Source organism: Schistocerca gregaria, chromosome 8 (assembly GCF_023897955.1).
Source record: "Schistocerca gregaria isolate iqSchGreg1 chromosome 8, iqSchGreg1.2, whole genome shotgun sequence".
Lineage (NCBI taxonomy): Eukaryota > Metazoa > Arthropoda > Insecta > Orthoptera > Acrididae > Schistocerca > Schistocerca gregaria.
Genome location: NC_064927.1, coordinates 435460697 through 435478837, shown reverse-complemented (window position 1 = coordinate 435478837; position 18141 = coordinate 435460697). Strand labels below are relative to the sequence as shown.

Below are 18141 nucleotides of genomic sequence, written 5' to 3'. Positions count from 1 at the left end.
TGTTATATGGTGAGAACATGACCATCCCAAAATGTATTCTCCTGTGCTTGGCAGGAGCAGTTAATAAATGGCTAAAAATATGCCAAGCTGTCGCAAAATAAATTATTATATAGAAAATGCGTAGAAATATTAAAAATTTCCAGTAAAAACATCATAAAAAGCTTTATCCCATTGTCACTTTATTCACCAAGGACCACAGTTAACATCTAAGTTCTCTTCTGTTCTTCTTTATTTTTTTCAGGGGTGTTTTCATATTTGTAGATCATCGGCTCGATGACGATAGATTTGGCTTTAGGAAAGATAAAGGCACCAGAGAGGCAGTTCTGACACTGCAATTGATAATGGAATCAAAACTCAAGAGAAACCAAGACATGTTCATAGGATTTGTTGACCTGGAAAAAGCAATTGACAATGTAAAATGGTAAAAGATGTTTGAAATTCAGAGAAAATAGGGGTAAGCTATAGGGAAAGATGGGTAATATATGTACAAGAACCAAGAGGGAACAAGAAGACTGGAAGACCAAGAACAAAAATGCTTGGATTAAAAAGGGTGTGAAAACAGGGTTCTAGTCTTTCGGCACTAGTGTTAAACTAATATATTGAAGAAGCAGTGATGGAAATAAAAGAAAAGATGAAGAATGGAAGAAAAAATTAGGTTGTAAGGATATCAGTGATAAGATTCACTGATGGCATTGCTATCCTGTGTGAAAGCAAAGAATAACAACAGGATGTGTTAAATGGAATGAAAACTCTAATGAGGACAGAATTTGAATTGAAAGTAAATCGAAAAAAGTCAAAAGTATTGAGAAGTAACAGAAATGAGAACAACAAGAAACTTAAACATCAGAATTCCTGATTGTGAAGTAGACAAGATTAAGGAATTCTGCTACCTAGGCAGCAAAATAACCCATGATGGATGGAGCAAAGAGGACATAAAAAGCAGATTAGCACTGGCTAAAAGGCACTCCTGCCCAAGAGATGTCTACTAGTATTTAACATAGGTCTTAATTTGAGGAAGAAATTTCTGAGTATGTTAGTTCGGAGTACGGCATTGTATGATAGTGAAAGGTGGGAAAACTGGAACAGAAGAGAGTCAAAGTATGAGATGTGGTGCTGCAGAAGAATGTTGAAAATTAGGTGGACTGATAACGTGAGGAATGAGGAAGTTATCCATAGAATTGGCAAGGAAAGGAATATATGGAAAATGTTGACAAGAAGAAGGGACAGGATGATAGATCTGTTACAATATCAGGAAATAACCTCCACAGTACTGGAGGGAGCAGTGGAGGGTAAAATCTGTAGGGGAAGACAGTGATGGATGGGAATACATCCAGAAAATAATTGAGGATATGTATTGTAATTGTTACTCTGGGGTGAAAAGGTTGGCACAAGAGAATAATTCGTGGTGGGCCACGTCAAATCAGTCAGAAGACTGATGATTTAAAAAATCATTGCAGGAGCCTTTCATTTACATTTTGTTGGAATATCAGCAGGTATTTTCACAGGATTCTGTATGATTTGAAATTCTGGTGTAAAAATAATGGAAATTCCTGGCTGGAGCAGTACCTAAAATAAGGGAAAGGCAACTACCCACTCATAGCAGATTGATGCATGACACAGTAATGTCTTCTCTCTCTCTCTCTCTCTCTCTCTCTCTCTCTCTCTCTCTGATGGCCATGGCAAGAGTCTTTAGCTGTGTGTTATTCTCAATGTTCCATTCATATTTACAATTTTAGCATTTGTCGAATGTAAGGACTTATGAGTGTGCAAAGCTGGTTTAGGAAGAGACTTGGACATTTTTCTGCTCTCGAGGTATGAAGTAAGGAGATTGACCATTCAGTTATCTGAGTATGCTTGACCAGTTAATGGAAATAAAAGCTTTACTTACATTATTTTTGAGAGTCAGAAAAAGAAGACAACTGAACCAAAATTTGGAATTCAGTACTAATGCTTTACAGAAAAGGCAGTTCATGGAATTCAACCAGTTTAAATGTATTTGTGAGTTAAATACTATCAAAAAGAAAGTAAGTTTTATTTTTATAATAATGATCGAAGTGTTTCAGGAATTCCTTTCAGTTAATTTCTCTATTGTGAAATAATGCTGAACGATTGATAGTCACAATTAACATAACTTTTTGTTGTTACTTGAAGGAATTCCTTTATGTAATGCTATCTGTTGTTTTAGTGTGTTGTTCTGCTTGTGTATAGTAGCTAAATTTTCAGGTTGGAGGCATTGAAGACTTGGATATTATAGAAAATGATAGCACAGTAGATGAAGACAGTGCAGATACTACCTCCTGTGCAATCACTGATGCTTCACCACCAACTCGGGAATCTCTGCATCCTGATTGTGTGGTCGCAAAAGAACCACAGGTGCTTAATGCAGTGCTGCTGACTCCAGGAATAGCTGTATCTTCTGGCCAGTCACCCAGGATGCAACTGGTGCAAAGGATGAAGCTGACAACAGCAAGTGATGTGTCTGTTGCCTCAAATCTGAGACCGAAAGGTGCAGTGCAGTTGCAGCAGCCCATCGTGTGGTCTGGTGCAGCAGGCGCAGCTCTGACACCAGCACGAGTGGTTAGAATTGCTCCCAAAGTATCTCCTGCAGCTACCAAAGTCAAGTGAGTCTTTCTTTTTAGTCACTTTGATATATTTTGTGTGTGTGTGTGTGTGTGTGTGTGTGTGTGTGTAGTTAAATGTTTCCTGAAGTGTTGGCAGAATACTCAGTACTGTATGTTTGTATTAACAGGATCATTGTTCTGAATGTTTTCGTTCGTTAGTGTGTTAGAGGGTACATTAATTCATTAAGTGCCATTATTGTTTCCCCCTTTCTTATTTTGTATGCATATGGCATGCAGGGAGAGTGCCTGGCAGTAAGCTTGCATATGGGTTTAAATTTCTCTTTACCTTCATGGTCCTTCTGCAAAATACGTTTAGGGGGGAAGTTTATGTTGCTTAATATTTCTTGGATATGTGCTTCTGGAACTTTTATCAGTGAACTTTTTTGCAGTTTGTAACATCTTTCTTGTGGCTTATGCCACTGGAGTTAGATGAGCATCTTCATGATTTTCTTGTGCTTGCTAAATGTTTTAGGCACAGTCAGCCTTCAGGGATCAGTTTTCTGTTGATCTTCCTGCATTTTCTTTTGTTGTCACTTGCTGTGTACAACAGCATCATCTTCGAGTAGTTTCACTGGAAAGTGATGGCCCTATACTTCTCCCTTTTGCTATGCATGACATTAAATTTTTAACAATTTCTCGTTATTAAAACTTATGAGATAAGTTTTATCTTGTAGAATGTATATCTTCTAGGACCACTGCCTGCTGCCTTCTGGATCTCATTGACAAACAGTGCAACCAGAGTTTCATAAGTTTTCTGTTTATGGAATGCTTCTTGATTCATACTGAGATATTCTCAGTGAACTGTCTTGAAAACTGGAATGACCTGTGACTTCTTCCAGTCTCATGGAATGCTTTGTTGTTCCAGTGACTTAAAGTAAACTGTTGCAGTAAGGAGAGCAAGTGAACTTCATGAAATCGTGCAGGTATATCTTCACGTATAGTGACATCCCTTTGATTCCATAACTTTCTTTTCGATGCCCACTTATCTCGGTGTCCACCAATTCAGCATTCAGGTGATGGGTGAAAGGAAAGGCCATAGTACAATCTTTCTCAGCAAAACAGCCAAGCATTTTGGCATTCTCTCTGTTATTCTTAATGATCTCTAAGTGATTGGATAGATAATTTTATCCCTTTCATTTAATTTACATTAATGCCAAAATATCTACCATTCAGCTGGTATGTGGGATTTTACTTTTGGTTTCATTTAATGCTGCTTTCCTACAGCTTTTGTTTGTGAACAAGGCTTTGGTCTCATTTAAAACTGTACGAAGCTCTTTGTTTTTGCCACAACTTGCTGGCATGATAATTGAACCATTGTGGTGCACCTCAGTCTCAGTCAGTCGTACTAAGCATGTGCTGTTGAAAGGAGTATTGGACAATTCTCCTGATTTTATGCTTTGATACTCCACATTTTTGAATCCAGAGATGATTCTTTCATGTTGTCCTTGCTGCACATAGGTAGCAGAAATACTTCTCTACCTTACTAAAAACTCCATTCAAAATTTTGAGGTTGTGCCACTAACAAAAATTTCATGTTCAGAAAACCTGTTATTGATGCAATTATTTAAAATGTTACTTTCACATTTCGTTTGACATGTGTTAAAGGGTAATATGCATTAAAAAGAACTGAGCCTCAAGGTTTATATTTTGTAAATAGTCCTGCGATAGATTAAAAATTTAATGGTAATAATGAGAGAGAAAACAATTACCCTAAAAAAGAAAAGTGTGAGTTGAATTCTTGAGCAATTTCATATGCAACAGGCTTTTGTATGGAAAAGTCTGAAGCTTTCTGTCTTACAGAGAGGTATGTTGCAATTGGTGCAGTACCAGCATTTTTTCTTTTCTATATGCTTTGCCAAATTGCCTCATGTTTTCAGAGCAAATCCCAAAAACCTTTGTTGAATGTTGCTTCATCATGAGATTCATCTGTAAAAAAGGTGAGCTTAAGAAGAATAAAACATATCTAAACTTTAATCACAGCGGCAGCATCCGTAGCAACAATATTAGTGGCAAAAATTGTAGCAGACCATAGCTTATCTGATTATGAATTCCTCAGATATTTTAACCCCCCAGCTCAGAATCATTGAATTCTTCCCCTTGTGCTTCCAAAATTTCTTACTCACTTATGACATGCTTGCAGCAGAACAACAAAAAAAACTGCAAAACCTGATGAATATATGCATGAAGTTCATGACAAATTTGAGCATTCGATGGCTCGGGCAGTCATTACAGCAGACCTTAGGTTTACTATGGCTTCTTTTGAAGTAATTGTAGAAATTGATTACAGAAGGCAGCACATGTACAGGGACGTGTAGCAAGATGGCTGTACATTTTTCTTGTACAAAACCAGTCCGGTTTTTGAGTTAAATACCTGGGTACGACTTACAGTGTTTTGGCCTGAGTTACACTTGGACTTGGTCACCAGAGTGTAAACACATATAATACTTAATAAGCCTTGTTGCTATTTCCAGTGCTCTACATTAAAAGAAAAGAAAGTTTGGGTATGTTTTCACTATAAGACGTAAGACGCTGGTGTCAAGAGTAGTTTCTCTAATTACTGGTAGTAATTGTGGTTAAAATAATTTGTGCAGTATCAAAAGAGTCCATGTCCCTGGCACCTGTTCTAATTATGAGAGTCATGCACCCTGTATTCAGTACTGTACATTAATTTGACATTCTCAAGAAATTTACACATGGCAATGTCAGAGCTTTCTCAGAAGTGTTTACCAGTGCAGCTTACCATGTCTGAGCCATACATTAACTTGAATTGTTCACATGTAGAATATCTTCACTTGAGAGTAATATATATTATCACTGCAGTAAATACGTCACTAACCACTGGTGCCCTTCCTATCCTAGCAATTTCAGTTTCCTGTCGGGATCTAAGATGCTGCTGCAATTTAATTCTGGATTCATCCAGATTTCTTTTCCTGCTTCTACAAGATCTTATCATGCACGTTACCGAAGTCAAGTAATAGTACATCCCCAAATCCCATGTTCAGAAATGGCTGAGGTGTGTGCTTTTTAATTATTATTATTTTTTAAGTCGTCAGTCTTCTGACTGGTTTGATGTGGCCCACCTCTCCTGTGCCAGCCTCTTCATCTCAGAGTAGCACTTGCAACCTACATGCTCAATTATTTGCTGGAAGTATTCTGATCTGTCCTTCCTCACATTAAGGCCTATGTTTGATACTAGTAGACTTACCTTGGTCAGGAATGCCCTTTTAGCCAGTGTTAGTCTGCTTTTGATGCCCTCCTCGCTTCGTCCATCATTGGTTATTTTGGTGCCTTGGTAGCAGAATTCTTTAATTTCATGTACTTCATGATGATCAATCTCGCTGTTCTCATTTTTACTACTTCTCATTACTGCCATCTTTCTTCGATTTATTCTCAGTCCACCTTCTGTATTAATTAGTCTTTATTCCATTCAGCAAATCGTGTAATTCTTCTTTACTTTAACTCAGGATAGCAATGTCATTAGCAAATTGTATCATCATATCCTTTCACCTAGAGTTTTGATCCTTCTCCTGAACCTTTTATATTGTTTCCATCATTGCGTCTTTGATGTACAGATAGAACAGTAGGGGTGAAAGAGTACATCCCTGTGTTACACCCATTTTAATCAGAGCACTTCGTTCTTGGTCATCCATTCTTATTGTTCCTTCTTGGCTCTTGTATGTATTGTGTATTAACTGTCTCTCCTTACAGCTTACCCATATTTATCTCAGAATTTTTGAACATCTTGCCCCAATTTTACATTCTCAGACGATTTTCCCATGTCGACAAATCATATGAACATGTCTGTTTAGGCTTACTTCCGTTATCAACCACAACGTCAGAATTGCCTCTCTGATGCCTTTACTTTTCCTAAAGGCAAACTGATGGTCATCTAACACTTCCTCAATTTTCTTCTCCATTCTTCTGTACTTATTCTTGACAGCAACTTGGATATGTGAGCTGTTAAGCTGACTGTGCGATAATTCACTCACTTGTCATCTCTTACAGTCTTTGAAATTGTGTGGATGATATTTTTCCGAAAGTCAGATGGAATGTTGCCAGACATATTCACTCTACGCACAAACTTGAACAGTTGTTTTGTTACCACTTTCCCCAATGACTAGAAATTATGATGGAATGTTATGTCCCTTCTGCCTTATTTGATCTTAAGTCCTCCAAAGCTTTCTTAAATTCTGATTCTAATACTCGATACCATATCTCTTCTTAATTGACTCCTGTTTCTTCTTGTATCACATCAGACAAATCTTCGCCCTCATAGAGGCCTTCAGTGTACTATTTCCACGTATTTGCTCTCTCCTCTGCATTTAACAGTGGAATTCCCGTTGCACTCTTAATATTACCTCCCTTGCTTTTAGTTTCACCGAAGGGTGTTTTGACTTTCGTGTATGCTTAGTCAGTCCTTTTGACAATCATTTCTTTTTTGATTTCTTCACATTTTTCTTGTAGCCATTTTGTGGTAGCTTCCCTACACTTCCTGTTTGTCATTTGTCAGTGACTTGTATTTCTGTATTCCTGAGTTTCCTGGAACATTTTTGTGCTTCATTCTATTATCCATCAACTGAAGTATTTCTTCTGTTACCCACGGCCTCTTCGCAGTTACCTTCTTTGTACCTATGTTTTTCTTTCCAACTTATGTGATTGCCATTTTTATAGATGTCCATTCCTCTTCAACTGTACTGTCTACTGAGCGATTCCTTATTTCTGTATCTATAGCCTCAGAGAACTTAAAGTGTATCTCGCCATTCTTAGATAATTCTGTATCCCATTTCTTTGCATATTGATTCTTCCTGACTATTCTCTTAAACATCAGTCTACTCTTCATCACTACTAAATTGTGATTTGAGTATATATCTGCTGCTGGGTATGCCTTACAATCTAGTATCTGATTTCTGAATCTCTGTCTGACCATGATGTAGTCTACCTGAAATTTTCCTGTATTACCTTTTCCAAGTATTCCTCCTCCTCTTGTGATTCTTGAACAGAGTATTTGCTATTACTAGCTGAAATTTATTACAGAACTGAATTAGTCCTTCTCCTCTCTCATTCCGTGTCCCAAGCCCATATTCTCCTGTAACTATTTCTTCTGCTCCTTCCCCTAAAACTGCATTCCCCCATGACTATTGGATTTTCATCTCCCTTTTTGTACTTTATTACCCTTTCAATATCCTGATACACTTTTTTCTCTCTTCACCTTCAGCTTGCAACGTCGGCATGTATACCTGAACTATTGTTGTTGGTTTGCTGTCAGTTCTGGTTATAACAATCCTATCTCAGAACTATTCACAGTAATACACTCTGCCCAACCTCCTATTCATAATTGAATCCTACTCCCATTATACTGTGATATTACTCTATACTCATCTGACCAGAAATCCTTATTATTAGAGATGGTTAATGTTAATAAAAACTGCCCGGTCAGTTGCCTTGAAATATGATACCATAGGCTACAATAGTTGAACTGAGAAGGACTTAAGCATTTCAGTTTTAATGACAGTGGATATTATTCTTACAGTGAAGACTGTAGCATTCGGTTTCATCACCTGATCCTGAATGTGATATGCCCATTAAAACTTTTCATTCGCATTATCTGATCAGCCAAGGATAAAGACATTCATCCAGGTGACTGGTTTAAGCCCTCTAATCAATGCCAAACATAGGATTTCTATTGGTTCTGATAGCAGTGCTGTAAATTACAAATGGCTTACACCGTGTAAGTGAAGCCAGGTGTCTTCAATTCAGCTAGCTATCTAAAGAAACTGAGGATGACATTTGACCTTACGTGTCAAGTGTCATTCAATCCGACATGAGCTATGTCTGACAGCAGACTAAACCAAGAGGGCTCATCGGCTACTGACAGAGCTGCTTTCACATCTTGGATGAACCCCATTCCACCCAGCAGACATACAGACTGCATTCTGGCCTTATATCCAGACATGCCAGATATTCCCTATAGGGCTCCAACACCCACCTAACATTAGAGCTCTCTGTGACAAACGTACTCGCCTCTGTGCTTTTCTGGATCTTTCCTGATTATCAGCTCCAGTCCCAACAGACGAAGTGTCCCATGCTGGCACAGGTGTGCTCTCAGCAGTGAGCTGTGTCTTGTACCTGTCATTAAGATACAGAGGGGTGGGTGAGTGGCCATTACCCCCATCTACTGGTCTAGAAATTGATGAATCTGCTGTTGTTTGCCGTCCATCCCCAAGTGAGGTTGGACAGGTCAGGTCATGCTTGTTGGAAGGTGCAACTTTGGGGCTCCCATGCAATGGCATTGGCATCAGAGATGCCACAGCTTTCAGCAAAGGGGACTGTATAATGATGTGGAAGTAGATGTTAACTCAAAATATTGGAAACGGCAACTGCAGTAACAAGATGGCAAATTTCAAAACTGGAGGGGCTGCAGAAGTTTCAAACGTCCATTTCTAAAATTATGAACATAAAAGAATGAAAACAAGAAAATGAAAACTAGCCCTGGTGTCTTTCAGACAGTAATACAACAGTAATTAAACTTTATTATGGAAACAAAAATGCAAGCTACTTAATAATGTGTGCTCATTAGAGGAAATTTTCTTTTATATTCATTACTCTGTATTTTCTGTCTTCTTTTATTTTCATGTGGCTCTTCATTTTTGCTTGATTTCACAAATTCAGGAGTGTTCTCCCAAAAATCAGCATTATAATCTTTTGGTTCTACAATTTTATGTGATGATAAGATTATCCTATGGGTAACTGATTTGTATTTTTTTGTTCCCATTATTTGGCTCTATCAAGCACAGTATAATGTAAACATGTGTAGTGAACAGTGGATCAGTCTTTATCTGCTTCCTTGTGTTTCCTATCTCTCTCTCTCTCTCTCTCTCTCTCTCTCTCTCTCCAGTGACGATGACAGTTTCATGTTTGTTTCTTTGCAGTCAGCCAACAGTACAGCACATTATCCCAAAAAGCAGAACTGAAACTCGTTCTCCAAATTTACAAGCTGGAAAAAGCAGCTCCTCAAAGCCAAACAGCACAAGTGGTGAAGCTAGTCCCAACAATGAATGGTTACCCACTCACAAAAACTTTAAAGCACGTCACCAGATGCTGACAGTAGACAGTCTCCGCAATTTGTATAAATGTATGGATAAGAACTGTTACTATACTGAGAATGGTGGTCGCAATTTCCTAAATCATTTAAGGGGTCAGCATTTCAACAAAAAAGGATCAGACTGGAATCGTTGCTCTTATTGTCCTTTCCGAGGTGATGGCACAGTACATGATCTCGTACAACACATCACAAGAAAACATGGCCATTGTCAGTATCAGTGTGCATATTGTTTCTTTCGAGGAATGGCATGCAGCTATGTTGTGTTACACCAGGTAAGTTTGATGTAATGTATGTATTCAGAGTTTGCAATTTATGTGTTATGCATGGACTTTCCTTTCCCTGTATGTGGTTATTGTAGTAGCACTGTGACACCAACTGAAACAGCTGCTCTCATCTCCCTTCCTCCTTCTTTAAATAATGTAATCATTATTTCCTCTTTTATCCAGATTCACAGGTGAAATTCTTGCTCCTTCTTTGCAAGCAAAGCTGACTTACTTTGTGTTCATTAAGATAAACCTTTTTCCGTCTGTTTATCCAAATTAATGTATTTTTGTGGCAGGCTTTTTTGCATTTGAGGAGAGGTTGAAACCTAAGTAACTCAGCAGGCTTTCATGGTTGTTGTTATTGAAAGTAGAGTCTCATAGGTTGCTAGGCCACGTTGTTTCTTCTACGCAATTGCCATTCTTATACCTTTACTGGGATCTCTTCAGGATCATAGTGTATTCACTGTTAGCTGAAATTAGGTGTTCAGGTAACCTGAACACCACAAGATCCTGAAGAAGATCGCAGCAGTGGGGTTGAAATGTCAATGACTTAGAAGAAACACAACACGGCCTATCAGCGTAGATTATACCTTCAATGTTGAAACCCGATGCAATTTTAACATCTCCCCAAAAAATGCCTAATGGAAAATTCAGTTTTTACAGCATTCCTTTGTGAATTAATAATTATTTTGTGGAACATGTACATAATGTATACCCATTTAATATGGTGCAGACCATTCTGAACCAATAAGAGTGTTCATATGGAGACATTATGAATATAAGCAATGAGATTTTATAACATCTCCAAGTGGTGTCCCATATATACTCCATAGGAGTGAGGCCTGGTAAGAATATCTTACGGACTGGTCCTCTTTTGACTTTTTTGCTGCCTCAGAGTGCTGTTGAATTCAAAACATTTTAATCCAGTTATCCGTATTTTTCATAGCCGAGCACACAGTTATCCAATCTTGTAATCGCAAGGTTACTGGTTCGGTTCTCATTAGAGCCAGATTTTCTTTTATCTATATTTAATTTAAATGTTTACTATAAAATTGAAATGGTAATTAAAAATACAGAATCTTAATTTTTATTAAAAATAACATGTTTTTAGTAACTATTTGCATGAAAAAGCAAATAATATTGTGTTATAAAAAATATCAATTTTATCATTTGTATATCTTGTCACTTACATTCTACTCTGTGTGTTTAGCCTGTCAGATGGAATTTGAAGAGTCATGTTTTTTGAGGATCGATTATGGCTCTACAGTGTTATGTTTATTGTGAATGCAATGCAGCCAAAGGAATAGTGAGGGGAATATGGGTTCTGAGAGAACTGATGCTGTCCAGAATTTTCATTTTATCATTAGCTTTTGCAGTGGTGTAACCTTAATCCAGTGAAAGTATTATTTACAAATATTCTAAAGAAGAATAATTATCATGTCAGATGCGAAATCTGTTGATGAACCTGACATCTTAATTGAGAAGAGGCAGTTGAAGAAATCTGTGCAAGGACATTTAAAAAGTGTCTTTAAAAAAAGCCATTGTGTATTATGTGATGGTTCTTAAAAAAACCACAGTCTTATCAGAGAACTAACGATTTCTGGTGGCAGATCTGCAACATATCGTACAGAATTTGGTTGAAATATCTTCTATGTTTGATGAAGAATTGATTGAGTCATAAAATTGACAAGACTTTTTAAGAGGATTCTTATTACGAGCCAGAGGAAATAAGGTCAAAAGATCTGGATAACATTTCAAAGTAGTTAGTATCATCAGATCTCATCCAAAATGGAATTTGAAAACCTTCACATGCAGAAGGATGATACCATTTATAAGGTATGGAGGAATTGACAGAATGAGAGAAATGTATTAAAAGTGGAGGAACTGCTTGGGCTCATGGATGTAAAATGATTTTTATAGGAACTTGGCAATTTTTTCAATAAGTGATAAGAAACTGCAAGAATGGGCTTTAGCTGCTGTAAGTTAATATGGAAAACTTATTTTCAAACTTGCATTCCATGGGTTGAGAAACTCAAACTCAAACCCTAAATTTGTCTGTGAAAAGTAACAAAACATGCGTATGAAAAGGAAAGTGCAATAGTAGTGGAATTTTCATTTCAGCAAAAAAAATTTTGCACACAGGGTCATTGTCTGATATTAAATTTTAATCCTAGTTATATTACTAACACAGATTCAACAAGTGTTAAAAATCCTACATTGTTAACATTCTTAATAATTTATATTAGAGAATAAGTGAACATGGTAAATTTTAAAATTATTTGCTAAGATGCCAATACCAGTCTGTTATCAACAGAACTCCCCCAAAGCAAGGGTCAAGAACTATTTTTCTTCAGAGGCAAAATATAAATAATACAACTCACATTTATGTACAGCACAACATAGTATTGACTTTGTCTTAAAAATTGTTGTGTGTAGTTTCTGTGCTTGCCAGTACCAACAGATTCATTAGGAATTAGAGTTCAGAGATACAGGGACAAATCTGTGAAAATATACAAGAATGCGTGTCACGTCATCAACATAGGGAAGGTGGTAACTAATTTTTATATAAATTGTTTAATTACAACCATAAAATCATAGAGAGACAGACAAAATTTCTTGTGCTTGTTGATTCTTAGTGATGGCAAACCAAATTGAAAATATATAACAACTTGTTTTTTAATGACTGGGCTTATCAACACGTACAATTAAATTTAGTCCTCCTAAATGTTGAATAACATTGGGGATAGGCTACAACCCTGTCTCACTTTCTTGTCAACCACTGCTCCCCTTTCATGTCCCTTGACACTTATAAATGCCATCCGGTTTCTGTACAAATTGCAAATTTAATGTCAACAAGTCCGTTCTGAAAGTATTTGTATGGAGTGTAGTCGTGTGGAAGTGGAACATGGACGATAAACAGTTTAGACAAGAAGAGAATAGAACCTTCTGAAATGTGGTGCTACAGACAAATGCTGAAGATTAGATGGGTAGGTCATGTAACGAATGAGGAGATAGTGAATAAAATAGGGAGAAAGAGAGATTTGTGGCACAACCTGACTAGAAGAATAGTCCAGTTGATGGGGCACATTCTGAGCCGTCGAGGGGTCACCAGTTTAGTATTGGAGGGAAGTGAGGGTCGAAAAATCGTAGAGGAAAGTCAAGAGATTAATACAGTAAGCAGATTCAGAAGGATGTTGGTTACAGTAGTCACTTGGAAATGTAAGAGGCTTGATCAGGATAGACTAGCATGGAGAGCTGCATCTAACCAGTCTTTGGACTGAAGACGATGTCGACAACAACAACAACAACAACAACAACAAATAATAATGTATAGCTTTAGTCCAGCCCTGTGGAGTATATTTTTATAAAGAGCTCAAGAATGTTATAAAACGGCTTCAAAATGATGTGTATTTAATTGAACAAAAAATGTAAAATTGATTCAGAGGCTTTTAAAATTAAGTTTGTGTGATTCACGATGTGGAAATATCAGTATTTTTGAATGTGATAAAATGCCCATGGTATGCTTCAAATCTTTGTAAGCTTCTTCAGAGACTTTTTTAAAGAACCTTATCTTTGTTAAAACAAAACAAAATAGTGCATTTTTGTTGTGTGCTAACTTCCTTTTACCATGTTTGTACCCAGCCTGGGGATAATTACTCTCTGAGGGATAAAATGGAACTTTCTGAGGGTTACAACTAGTGTTCAAGTGTTTTTCTGTCATGAAACTAAATTATTTTTCAAAGATCACTACTATATCACTATTTTGCAAGACTGTAATTAAATAAATTGCAAATAACTACTTTGTGAGATGGGACAGTTGGATAATGGAGAGTACAAATTGGTTTACTCATGCAGGAAGAAGAGTGCTTTGGTGCGGTAATTAAGATAGGAAAGTGGCTGATGAAAAAGTATTGAAAGTAGAGTACATAGATGGAAGACTGAAGACAGATGACAATGACGATGACGACGAGAGAACAACATTGTTTTGATAAAATCATGCCAACAAGTCAATGCACTGATGAGGAAGTAGGGGAATATTATGAAAAGATTGGATAAATTATGATGAATAAAGAAAGAGAAACGCGTGCATCGTTGTAATGGGGGTTTGAAGAGGGGGAAAACGGAGGGAATTGTTGGAAGATTTGGATTGGGAAAAACGAATGACAGGACTGAAACGCTGGTTAATTTTGACACAGAAAATTCTCTCGCGATTCGAAACCCATTGTTAGAACGCCACAGAATACAGAGACATAGATATCTAGGTTGAATGATGGCAGATACAAAATTGATTATATCGTAATTCAGAATATACAAAAACTGCCTATACATGGAAAAATCCTAGAGATACTAGTAGGTATCGGATATATTATGTAATGGTAAGACAGAGATTTAGGAACCAGGTTTTAAATTGTAAGACATTTCCAGGAGCAGATGTGGACTCTGACCACAATCTATTGGTTATGAACCGTAGATTAAAACTGAAGAAACTGCAAAAAGGTGGGAGTTTGAGGAGGTGGGACCTGGATAAACAGCATAAACCAGAGATTGTACAGAGTTTCAGGGAGAGCATAAGGGAACAATTGACAGGAATGGGGGAAAGAAATACAGTAGAAGAAGAATGGGTAGCTCTGAGGGATGAAGTAGTGAAGGCAGCAGAGGATAAAGTAGGTAAAAAGACGAGGGCTAGTAGAAACCCTTGGGTAACAAAAGAAATATTGAATTTAATTGATGAAAGGAGAAAATGTAAAAATGCACTAAATTATATGGGCAAAAAGGAATACAAACGTCTGAAAAATGAGATCGACAGGAAGTGCAAAATGGCTAAGCAGGGATGGCTAGAGGACAAATGTAAGGATGTAGAGGCTTATCTCACTAGGGGTAAGATAGATACTGCCTACAGGAAAATTAGAGAGAGACCTTTGGAGAAAGGAGAACCACTCGTATGAATATCAAGAGCTCACATGGAAACCCAGTTCTAAGCAAAGAAGGGAAAGCTGAAAGGTGGAAGGAGTGTATAGAGGGTCTATACAAGGGCGATGTACTTGAGGACAATATTATGGAAATGGAAGAGGATGTAGATGAAGATGAAATGGGAGATACGATACTGCGTGAAGAGTTTGACAGAGCACTGAAACACCTGAGTCGAAACAATGCCCCCGGAGTAGACAACATTTCATTGGAACTACTAACGGCCTTGGGAGAGCCAGTCCTGACATAACTCTACCATCTGGTGAGCAAGGTGTATGAAGAACATAATAATTCCAATCCCAAAGAAAGCAGTTAACAGATGTGAAAATTACCGAACTCAGTTTCATAAGTCACAGCTGCAAAATACTAATGCAAATTCTTTACAGACCAATGGAAAAACTGGTAGAAGTCGACCTCTGGGAAGATCAGTTTGGATTCCGTAGAAATGTTGGAACACGTGAGGCAATACTGACATTACAACTTATCTTAGAAGAAAGATTAAGGAAAGGCAAACCTACATTTCTAGCATTTGTAGACTTAGAGAAAGCTTTTGACAATGTTGGCTGGAATACTCTTTCAAATTCTGAAGGTGGCAGGGGTAAAATACAGGGAGCGAAAGGCTATTTTCAATTTGTACAGAAACCAGATGGCAGTTATTCGAGTCTAGGGGCATGAAAGGGAAGCAGTGGTTGAGAAGGGAGTGAGACAGGGTTGTAGCCTCTCCCCGAAGTTATTTAATTTGTATATTGAGCAAGCAGTAAAGGAAACAAAAGAAAAATTCGGAGTAGGTATTAAAATCCATGGAGAAGAAATAAAAACTTTGAGGTTCGCCGATGACATTGTAATTCTGTCAGAGACAGCAAAGGACTTGGAAGAGCAGTTGAACGGAATGGACAGTGTCTTGAAAGGAGGATATAAGATGAACATCTACAAAAGCAAATCGAGGATAATGGAATGTAGTCGAATTAAGTTGGGTGATACTGAGGGAATTATATTAGGAAATGAGACACTTAAAGTACTAAAGCAGTTTTGCTATTCGGGTAGCAAAATAACTGATGATAGTCGAAGTAGAGAGGATATACAATGTAGACTCGCAATGGCAACCAAAGCGTTTCTGAAGAAGAGAAATGTGTTAACATCAAGTACAGATTTAAGTGTCAGGAAGTTGTTTCTGAAAGTATTTGTATGGAATGTAGCCATGTATGGAAGTGAAACATGGATGATAAATAGCTTTAGACAAGAAGAGAATAGAAGCTTTCGAGATGTGGTGCTACAGAAGAATGGTGAAGATTAGATGGGTAGATCACATAACTAATGAGGAGGTATTGAATACAATTGGGGAGAAGAGGAGTTTGTGGCACAACTTGACAAGAAGGGACCTGTTAGTAGGACATGTTCTGAGGCATCAAGGGATCACAAATTTAGCATTGGAGGGCAGTGTGGAGGGTAAAAATCATAGAGGGAGACCAAGAGATGAATACGCTAAGCAGATTCAGAATGATGTAGGTTGCAGGAAGTACTGGGAGATGAAGAATCTTGCACAGGATAGAGTTGCATCAAACCAGTCTCAGGACTGAAGACAACAACAACAGCTTAAGAATGCTAGAGGATACCCTGGGGCATGTCAGAGCATACCCTGGAGATTCGGACCACAATTTGGTGGTGGTGGAGTTGCATATAATGTTGAAGAAAGTGAGAGGAAGAAAACAGAGTGAAATTTTACCTACAGAGACTAAAGGAAGAAGATAGGGATGCTGATGTAGAAAACGTGTTTGCGGGATAGATGGCCCAATGAAGAAAGTGCAAATGAGAAATGGAAGAGGAGGAGACAAAACTTTAAAGAATCTACAGAAGTAGAAAGGGGGGGGGGGGGGGTGAGGAAGTTCAAAAGAATAAGGAAAGAATGGGTGACATAGGCAATGTTGGGTAAGGCTGAAAAAAGACGAAAATGGGAGCCAGTAGGAAATGAAGAAGGAAAAACAATGTACTGAAAGCTGAATAATGAATTAAGGTGAGAAACAGAACTGGCAATAAAGGCATGGATGTAAGGGAGATGTAGAGAAATAGAGAAAAGAAAAGGAAGAGAAGTTGCTGGTCTAGTCTTTGAAGTAAAGAAAAACAGGACAAGTATGAAAATAGAACGAAGTGATGGTACTATGGTTCATAAACCAGAAGTGTTGGGAAGGTGGGAAGAATATGTAGAGTGCTTGTATGAGGCTGATCAAAAGCCAAATGATAGTTAAATAGAAGAGGTAATGAAAGTTAGGGAAGAGGACAAAGGATGCTGTATCTGGGAAGTAGAAAGGGCATTGAGAGAGATAAAGAATCATAAAAGAAGTGAAATTGATGGATTACCAGCAGAGTTGTGTAAAAGCCTTCAGAGTAGTGGTGTGAAAGAGTACACACATCTACGTAATAAGATATACGAAAAAGGTAGATGGCTGGATGACTTTCTCTTGGCAGTAATGATACTGATTGGGGAGGAATGCCAAGAACGTGAAGATTTTAGAACTGTAAGTTAGATTTTGCATGCAGTAAAAGTTTTGTTAAGGGTGAAAGATATGACTTCACGGACTCTGAAAAAAGTATTGCAGATCGACAGTATAGAATTAGAAGAGGGAAAGTTGCAAGAGATACAAATATTCTGTGTATCAATGTCAAACTAAACATGTAGGTACAAAGTAAGTGCTTACTATGTGCTTACTATGTGCTTACTAAATACCTACATGTTTAGTTTGACATTGATACCACATCAGAATATTTTATGATCTGAAGATGGCAGTAGCTGAAATCGGTCATAGTGAAATGTAAAAATTTATCTGATCAAGACAGACCTGTGAAATATATGACCGTGGACTCATTTTCTGACTTTGTCTTCAATTGATAAGGGCAGGACGATACAGTACAAGTTATTGCTTTTGGATATTGTAAAGCATTATTACAGACAACATGAGATGTCACAAGGAGTTGAAAACTGTTAAAGCGATTGCCAAGGAGACATTCAATAAGAGGAGGCTGCATCTGTGGGGTGCATGGACAGGGACCTGAGGAAGAGACTGGTGAAGTGCTTCACATGGAGCATTGTATTATATGGAGCTGAGACATGGACACTGAGGAAAGAGGAAGAAAGAAGAATAGAAGCATTTGAGATGTGGATTTGGATGAGGATGGAAGGGATAAAATGGTT

At 37.6% G+C, this 18141-nt stretch overlaps 1 protein-coding gene across 4 annotated transcripts in view; it reads left to right on the top strand.

Moving 5' to 3' along the window:
- LOC126285456 (uncharacterized) overlaps positions 1-18141 on the top strand; it is a 133955-nt gene that overhangs the window by 33551 nt on the left and 82263 nt on the right. For all 4 annotated transcript variants that reach the window (XM_049984857.1, XM_049984855.1, XM_049984856.1 and 1 more), the window contains exons 8-9: positions 2224-2621; positions 9551-9995. In XM_049984857.1, the coding sequence (XP_049840814.1) occupies positions 2224-2621; positions 9551-9995 (843 nt within the window). The remainder of the gene's footprint in view (positions 1-2223; positions 2622-9550; positions 9996-18141) is intronic.